General features: G+C 37.0%; 1 protein-coding gene across 4 annotated transcripts; it reads left to right on the top strand.

Annotated features, from left to right (window-relative positions):
• Positions 1-3,495: 3,495 nt before the first annotated feature.
• LOC107664838 (gamma-crystallin M2) lies at positions 3,496-8,636 on the top strand. 4 transcript variants are annotated; one of them, XM_016458130.1, is made up of 3 exons: positions 3,496-3,576; positions 3,682-3,924; positions 8,322-8,600. In XM_016458130.1, exons 1-3 carry the CDS (start codon positions 3,565-3,567, stop codon positions 8,592-8,594), a joined length of 528 nt encoding a protein of 175 aa, XP_016313616.1. In that variant the 5' UTR covers positions 3,496-3,564; the 3' UTR covers positions 8,595-8,600. The 4 variants fall into 4 exon arrangements, with proteins under 4 accessions (XP_016313616.1, XP_016311363.1, XP_016312852.1 ...); XM_016455877.1 differs by lacking the exon at positions 8,322-8,600 and adding an exon at positions 4,026-4,319; XM_016457366.1 differs by lacking the exon at positions 3,682-3,924 and adding an exon at positions 7,891-8,133 and having other exon boundaries at positions 3,550-3,576; positions 8,322-8,636.
• Positions 8,637-9,618: the final 982 nt, after the last annotated feature.

The following is a 9,618-nucleotide window of genomic DNA, read 5'->3' as shown; positions in this document are numbered from 1 at the left end:
AGATGACTAAGTAGTGTTGCAAGAATGTAGGCAGGAGTCTTGAGATCATTGGTAAGGCTATGCTCCCTAGAAAGCTAAAGCTTTGGTGCCTACAGTTTGGCCTGCTGCCCAGACTAATTTTGCCTCTAACCATGGTTGACATTCCCCTCACAAAAGTGGAGAAGATGGAGAGAATCATAAGCTCCTATATGAGGAAATGGTTAGGTGTTCCAAGATGACTAAGTAGGGTTGCTCTGTACGGGCACTGCATTCTCTGCAACTACCCATCTCAAGTCTGGTATGAGTTTAAATGCACCAAAGCAGGGTTAGAAATAACCCTCTCAGAGTCTCGAGTCCCAAGAGTCCCGTGACAACAGTCCCAATCAGCAATCCAGCACCCCGACATCGTGGGCCATGTTCAACAGGGAAGAGGAGGGTTGGATTTGTGTCAGGGCAGACCCTGGTGGAACAAGGCTACACCTTCAGAGCAGCAAAAACTGGTAGTCCCGAATGTCTGACATCAGGAGGAGGCAGCAAGGCATGCTAAAGCAGTCACTCAAGCCCAGTATGAACAGTGGAACTGGAAGAGCATAGAGAAGAATAAAATTAGCAAGTAGAATTGTGGAAGATTGAGGCAGGTAGAATCAGCTTCCTGCTCAGGGTAACCTATAAAGTCCTGCCCTCACCCAAAAATTTCCAACAGTGATTGGGGGAAGACCCATCATTTCCCCTATGTTCATCATTAATAAAAGGTATTATTATTATTATTATTATTATTATATTTATTATTATTATCTCCTCCTTCCTTCAGATACATCCTTACCGGTTGCAAGGTAAGCCTGTCTTGGGGAGGTACATATTGAGACATATTGAGGCTAAAATGCCTGGCTGCAGTGACTGAGGCGAAAAGAATAACCACCAACGCCTGCTCTTCAGAACACCAAGCACCACCCAAGCAGTACTATCCATTTGGGAAGGGCAGAAGGTACAGGGAGAGCTTCCTTCATTGACCAGGGCTGTGCATCTCAAAGGAGCCTGGGACTGGAAAATGCTGGCTGATGTGGGTCAGCAACTCATAGTCCCATCCAAAATTGTCAGTACCAGCCAAGACCTGGTTTTGTGGTCCAGCACCCTGCTCATTGTGTATTTTTATTTCATTGACAGTACCCTGTGAGGATGCTATTGAGGAGGCAAATTAGAGGAAGAGGTTTCAGTATGCAGAAATTGCAGCTGAATGCTCAACAAAAGGGATAGAAAGCATTGGTCTATCCAGTGGAGATTGGCTGCAGGGGCTTTGTGGCAACATCAACCATCTGGCTGCTGAAATAGCTGGGAATCCACAGCCAAACCCTGCATCAAACCATCAAAGAAAAAGCAGCTACTTCAGAACACTGCAGCTGGTGGCTCTGGATCAGGCGTAAAGACCCCAGTTAGGTCACAAGATGATGGGGACACACACCCAGGTCTGATCAGACTGGGGTGGGCCTGCCTCTGCAGAGGTTGAATTGTGTTTAAATGGCCAAACTCCTACATCAACTGAGGGGCCCCTGGCATCTAGTGGTTGGCACATTCTAGCATTTGTGCAGTGCAAGACACCTGTGTGCAGCAGTGTTCAACTGCTTGCACACATGCATAAATTCTGCTGTTGGTTCATTTAGATCTGACAGATAACTTGTTCCTCGACTGGACTTTTGTTGTTTCAGATGTGATTAGACAGTTTTATTGACGTCGCAGTGCATCTTTATTATTTTATTTGTCACTATGGTTGCAAGCGACAGAATATCAGCTTGACTCCCATTGCACTTTCATATAGACAGTACACAGCTGCTACTGTACGCTGCTGTGTGAAAAGGACATTGTGAGAAAAATGTAGTTTCATAAATGTAGTTGTCAATCACAACATGTCTAATATTGTGTAGGTCCCACTTGTGCTGCAAAAGCAGGTCTGATGTGTCAAGGCATGGACTCCATATGACTTCTGAACATTAGCATAGCCAATCCTTTAAGTCCTGCATGTTGGAATGGGACCTCCATGGATCAGATTTGTTGGTCCAGCACATCCTATAAATGTTGAATCAGGTTGAGAGCTGGGGAATTTGGAGGTCAGGACAACACCTGGAACTCTTTGCCATGTTCTACAAATCATTCCTTAAAATTTTTTGTTCAGTGTGGCAGGGTGCATTATCCTGCTGAAAGAGTCTATTGCCAGTAGGAAACACCGTTGCCATGAAGGGGTGTACATGGTCTGTAACAATCTTACAATAAGTGGTACGTGTCAAAACATCCACATGAATGCCAGGACCCAAGGTTTCCCAGCAGAACATTGCCCAGAGCATAACATTGTCTCTGCATGAGCAATGGGAGCCCATGACCATGAAGCCGGTTCACCGGTTTTCCTTCCTTGAACCACTTTTGGTAGTAATTACTGCATAATGGGAGCACCCCACAAGACTTGTAGTTTTAGATATTACTAACAATTACTATTTGGCCCTTGTCAAAGTCACTTTTAGCTTTTTCCTGCTTTTAAACGTGAAATTCAAGAATCCTGACTGTTCTCTTGCTGCCTAATATATCCCACCCTTTGACACGTGCCATTCTAACGATATAGTGTTGTTCATTTCACCTGTCAGTGGCTCTAATGTTGTTGCTGATTAGATTATATTGTATATAATGTTGCAAACTCGCTAATGGTAACTTAGCAACCATCTGATGCAGTTGATTGAATTCATTAAAAAAAAAATAAAAAACAAAGATTTGTTTACAAACCAATTTCTATAACCTTTGTTATATTAATATTAATACAAATATTTAACTCAACAGTCAGTTTCAGTCAGCGCTGATAGCCTTGTGGGCAGTGCACGCAGACATATAGCGGTGTGGTGCAACAGGTGTCCCGAGTTCAAATTCTGGCTCATGGACCTTTCCCCATCCCACCCACTCTATCTCTCCCACTTCACTTCCTGTCATTACACTGTCCTATCTAAATAAGGGCAAAAATTCCTTTAAAAAAATACAGTTTCAATCCAGACTGGACAAGATATGTTCAAAGAGATGTTTATGCATTACTCCACTTGTCTTTTCTGGGCTCAGCTTAGAGTACATGAGGACTGCAGAGTGAAAGCAGACAATAGTTATGTAATTTTGCCTTAAAGGTTTTATTTCACTAGTGAATAGAACAGAAAATTGAGCAGAGGTGGAAAAATCTGCATACAGTACATACATACTGTACAGTACGTGATAATCAGATAAATTCTTACTGCAAAAAAGACGTTAAAAATTTAACACACATTTGACATTCACATTTGAATCTACAACATTTGTACAAAAATTGTAGTACATTATACCCACAAAGGTAAGGTCAAAGGTATTCAAAGAACAATTGGCAGGAAAATTACAAAAGCATGTATGTTGGTCCTATGATGGTCTCTATAACAACTTGCACAGTCAGGAATTGCCTAACAATAGAGGCTGTGTAGTCTTTACTCTTAGTCTTGTATAAAAGCACAGGTGACAGCAGTCAGCCAACAAGCAGAATCAGCTTCAGCTTCTCCTTTGTGGAACAACTGAGGATCAGTCAGTGCAACCATGATGGGCAAGGTAAATTTCATTCCAACAACAATTTTCTATTAAATTTAATTCAAATTACCCTTAATTTTAAAGATATAACTATAAAACATTAAAATAATAATTCTGACTTTTCAGGTCATCTTCTACGAGGACAGGAACTTCCAGGGTCGCTCTTATGAGTGTATGGGTGACTGTGGTGACTTCTCCTCCTACATGAGCCGCTGTCACTCTTGCAGAGTGGAGAGCGGATGTTGGATGATGTATGATCATCCCAACTACATGGGAAATCAGTATTTCTTTAGGAGAGGAGACTATGCTGATTACATGTCTATGTTTGGAATGAACAACTGCATCAGGTCCTGCCGTATGATCCCTATGGTGAGCTCAATTTAAGCTTGTAAGATAACATATAAACATAAATAGATTTATTTGTAACTTTTTTTGGCTGATAAACTGAAATGACTTCTCTTCCACACCAGCACAGGGGATCCTACAGAATGAGGATCTACGAGAGGGAGAACTTCATGGGTCAGATGTACGAGATGATGGATGATTGTGACAGCATCATGGACCGTTACCACATGTCTCACTGCCAGTCCTGTCATGTGATGGACGGCCACTGGCTCTTCTATGAGCAGCCCCACTACAAAGGCAGAATGTGGTACTTCAGGCCTGGAGAGTACAGGATCGTCAGCAATATGGGTGGCATGAGATTCATGAGCATGAGGCGTATCATGGACTCCTGGTACTAGTGTTCGAAAGTTTCAATAAAATTATTTGTAACTAAACCTTGTGTTTTGAAAATGAATACCACCTATATTTGCCTGATGAATGAACACAAAAATTCACCATAGCTTAACATACTCATAAATAAAAAAGTCACAGTAAAACCTCAAAACATGTAATTGAATATTCAAGACCTGTTTAAGATGATAGCCAACAACATTTTATAGTTAAAATATCAGCTAGTTTTAAAAATTACTATGTCAGCTGTGCAACATTAAGGCCACAGCCAGAGACCATAAATGTATTTAAGAAATTCTTTCAAAAACCACCAGGATATTGCAACCTTGAGCAGGGCACTTAAACCTCATATTATAGCAGAGAGCAGAGACATTTTATTTATGAACAATTTTATTTATTAAGCATACCAAAACTTCAGTTGGCTTAATTGTTTTACAGCTATTTGCTCGATTTTCACATAACACCAGATATCTAATTTTCTCATCGGACAAACAGAAACATCTGTCATTCTCAAAAAAACATTTCCCTATAGGCCCTCATTATAAAGACAGCAAAATACTCATTGATCCAGAGCAACAATGAACACAGTTGTACTGTTGAATTTTTACAGTATTGGCCAATATTTTTCAGTCAACACAGCCTTACGTCAACATTGTAATAATTTGACTGAGTTAACCAGTTAATTGTAAGATACCTTGAGAGGGCTTTTCTTAAACAAAACAATCAACACAGTTTCAATTAGATGCATGATATTTTAGCCAGCTTGCTAGATAATAAGTATCGCTTTTTATGTACTTCAACATACAAAATGGTAATGAAATAATATATATATATTGAATGTATTTATATATATGTACATGTATATGTGTGTGGCTGTACATACACATATGTAACGTAGTTGTTTTTTTGGTGTTTGGCTTAGTGTTATGTTAGAATCATTATTATACTCATACCGTTTGTTCTTTTAATATTTTGAATTGTTTTTAGCTTTATTTATTTTATTATTTTTTTCATTTAAATGTTTAGTTTTGAAATGTTGTTGTATGCATTTGTCATTTTTATTTAATTTATTTTCTTAAATGTGTATATATATATATAATATTTATAGAGTTTTAGCTTTTAGTTTTAATTACTTTTTCTTATTTGTAAGTCGCTTTGGATAAACGCGTCTGCTAAATTACTAAAAGTAAAGTATAAGTAAAGCTTGCTAGCCATTATTTAAAACAAAGTAAATGCTTGCCTATTTCAGTGCACAAATTGATGAATGCATTCCTGATTTATGCAATACAACATACATTTAATCAATGTCAACTTCCAGCTTACGCCCTGTTTACTCTCTCCTTGCTATCAAATCACTTCAAATAAAGAGTAGTTTGAGCAAATTGTGCAACATATACACATAAAAACACATACTTATGCCATTATGTACTTAAGCTCATTTTGTTCCAAAATCTCATCCTTTTTCTTTCTTCTGTGGCACACAAAATGAGTTTTTGTGAGTCTCCTGGCTGCTCTTTTTCCATACCATGAAAAAGAATGGGAACTGGGGCTATCAAGATCTAAAAATGTAAAATACAACAAAAAATATCATAAAGTATTACATAGATTTCATGCACTATATACCAACGAAGTGTGTGTGGTTTCCAAATAAATCTATTTTATTTCAAGCTATTTTGTACATATTTCTCTTTACATGCTGTCAAACATATTCCAATCACAATCTTGTCAGACAACAGTTTTTAGGGGGAAAAACAACAACAACTTATCTCTTCTTATCTTGACAGATCCCAAATAGAAATAGAGGTTATTTTAGGGACACTGCTTTATTGGATTTATTATTACTATTATTTTTTATTATTATTAATAATAATAAGAATAATTTTTATTGAGTTACTTAATTTGTCTAAATAGGAGTAAAACACGTTTTTTATTTCTCCAACTGAGACAAAGCAATCAGCTAACCAAAACTATTTCAAATCAACGGACCCTTTTCACAAGACTGTGATGACGCATTTAACGGTCATCAGCATCGTAAATCCTTGAAAGTTTTTCATATTTGTATTTTTTTTTTTTAAATGTATGTACATTTATAACACTGTTCTTTGTACTATATCACCTTTGCATCAAATTACAAAAAAATCAGTTAACGCTAATGCGAGGGTGTTTCTAATGCAGCGTCTATGGGAGGGATGGTAAATTTGACATTGTTCTCTCTTCTGACTGCCGTTATCAGTCTCTCTCAATTTTTTTCCTTTTATTGAAAGTCACGTAAACACTATCGTGGAGTTTTTCTTTTGCAATTTGAGCAAATGGGAATGCAAAAAAGTATATTTGTGGTACTCTCCCATTCACTGCTCATCAAGTTAACCCAACTACGACGACTTCCGCTGCTGAGAAACCCAGAAATGTGAAAAGGGTCCATTCAAATTGGCAATACAAAAAGGCTACACAAAATATTACACTGTAAGTTATAAATAAAACAAAGATTTTTATTGTTTTACAAGCAAATATATATATTTTAAATTTTCTACTTCAAAATGTTTAATTCAATGTTACTTGCCGTTTCTTTGTAATTGTAAAATTTACTTGCAATTTCTGAGTGAAAACAGTTTTTACACCATTTTTTCCCCTGTGTAACAGCTAATTATCTGCTGTGTAAAACAATCTAAAAAATGTTCAGTTTTTGTTTGTGAGGAGAGTTGCAGTAAACACTTTTTAAATGTGGTAGAAAATATTTTTGGCATTTTAAGAAAATCACTTAATGACTTTGAGTGTGCTCACCTTAAAATATCTAATATTGTGCTACAAACAGAAATGAAGGGATTGACTCAACTGACTGCAGAAATATAGATCCAATTCAGCAAAACATATTTGGTTAAGTGAAATGTTATCTTTGGTTATTTGCTTTACTAATATTGAATACTATAATACACTACACTGCACACCATACTACTATACTATACTATACTATACTATACTATACTATACTATACTATACTATACTATACTATACTATACTATACTATACTATACTATACTATACTATACTATACTATACTATACTATACTATACTATACTATACTATACTATACTATACTATACTATACTATACTATACTATACTATACTATACTATACTATACTATACTATACTATACTATACTATACTATACTATACTATACTATATTTTGGCATATAAGGAGACAATCTAAGCTTAATAGGTGTGTTTCAATTCTGTCATTTTATAATAAAAATAAGATATGCTAGAATCATGACAAATATGTTATAACATATACATAATAAGCTTTAGTTATAATGGTCTTTATTTGAACTTGCACAGTCAGGAATTGACAGACAATAGACAGGGTGTACTCTTTAGTCTTGGTCTAGTATAAAAGCACAGGTGACAGCAGTCAGTCAACAAGCAGAATCAGCTTCAGCTTCTCCCTTGTGGAACTACTGTGAATCAGCCAGTGCAACCATGATGGGCAAGGTACATTTCATTCCAACAACAATTTTACATTTTAATTGCGATTTAATTGACATTCATTTCATAGATGTAACTCTAAAACATTAAAAGAATAACTTTGACTTTTCAGGTCATCTTCTATGAGGACAGGAACTTCCAGGGTCGCTCTTATGACTGTATGGGCGACTGTGGTGACTTCTCCTCCTACATGAGCCGCTGTCACTCTTGCAGAGTGGAGAGCGGATGTTGGATGATGTACGATCGTCCCAACTACATGGGAAATCAGTATTTCTTCAGGAGGGGAGACTATGCTGATTACATGTCTATGTTTGGAATGAGTGAATGCATCAGGTCCTGCCGTATGATCCCCATGGTGAGTTCCATGAATATTTGGATGTGTTTGGATTAAATCAGTACACTCGGGACAATTGTCTTGAAGGAATATTCAATTTACAATTATATTTAGATTTTTCAGAAACATGGTCACAGATTTATGTTTACATTTAAACTCAAGTTGGGGTGACAAAAAAATGTAATTAATGGGCTTCTCTTCCATTACAGCACAGGGGATCCTACAGAATGAGGATCTATGAGAGGGAGAACTTCATGGGCCAGATGTACGAGATGATGGATGACTGTGACAGCACCATGGACCGTTACCGCATGTCTCACTGCCAGTCCTGCCATGTGATGGATGGCCACTGGCTCTTCTATGAGCAGCCCCACTACAGAGGCAGGATGTGGTACTTCAGACCTGGAGAGTACAGGAGCTTCAGTAATATGGGTGGCATGAGATTCATGAGCATGAGGCGTATCATGGACTCCTGGTACTAGTGTTCTCGTGTTTCAATAAAATTATTTCTCTACAAAAGCAAACATTGTGTTGTGAAAATGAGTATTCCACAAAACACACTTAAATTAACAAAATAATTTACACGCTGAATGCTAATACACTTTTCTTGGTTATTTTTTCATGCTAATTGTTATTAACTCTTTCCCCGCCATTGACAGACTTTTCTGATTTTGTGTTTTCACTGTTATATGGTAGGGGGCACTATTACACATCTTCTGAAAGAGTACAGAATCTCCTGATCAAAACACAGACAAAGAAGCAGAAACAAGCGATAGCATATGCAAGCAGATGCATGTGTAAAATAACATGATCATTAAACATTAAACAGCACACAAATCTAAACTGCCTAACGTTACCAAATGAAATGTTGACCCAAGAAGTCGTACAGGACTGTGCAAGCTTTGGGGGTGTTGATGGAAGTGATCTACTCCATATCTGTCTCGATCACCGATCCGGACATAGTCTTTGACAAAAACGTGATTTTCTAATCTTTTTGTTCAAACAGTTTTTATTTTGTATTTTTTTACTGAAACCTACATTCAAGTGTTGATAAAAAAGGAATGCATGAAGCTAGAATAAAACAGGTTTGCTTAAAAGCACACACTTTTTTGACATACTGCATGTTCTGGGGGACATGAAAGTGTTGACAAAATGATCATAAATGCTGGTGGTGGCTGGCAATTTTTTTTTTATGCTGATAGGGAAAGAGTTAAACAACTAAAGGCCTCAAAAGGGCAGTACGATATACTTCCGAGTTTCAGAGTTTATGAGAATGACTGAAGATGTCATTTATGAGAAAAAAAAAATTAGGGATCCTTATCTTTAAAAGGCCTGAATACATCTGAATATAAATAGGCATAATGTTTTTTTTCACTGAGCTAATGAGAACAGTTCTCATCATGTAAATGTGACACAGACACAATCTTTAATTTTGATTACCAGCTATATATGTAGTTCAAAAGCATTTACCTGTACCCCCAGCACAGGCTAATAAAAACATTAATT

The sequence above is a fragment of the Sinocyclocheilus anshuiensis genome, unplaced genomic scaffold (genome assembly GCF_001515605.1).
Source record: "Sinocyclocheilus anshuiensis isolate Anshui unplaced genomic scaffold, SAMN03320099.WGS_v1.1 scaffold277, whole genome shotgun sequence".
Lineage (NCBI taxonomy): Eukaryota > Metazoa > Chordata > Actinopteri > Cypriniformes > Cyprinidae > Sinocyclocheilus > Sinocyclocheilus anshuiensis.
Note: the sequence above shows the minus strand (reverse complement) of the source record. Positions and strands in the feature narration are given on the sequence as shown.

Excerpts from the sequence above, each read along its gene's own strand:
- LOC107664838 (XM_016457366.1), top strand. Across the intron at positions 8,134-8,321 it reads CCTGCCGTATGATCCCCATG|CACAGGGGATCCTACAGAAT; the intron begins GTGAGTTCCATG and ends CTTCCATTACAG.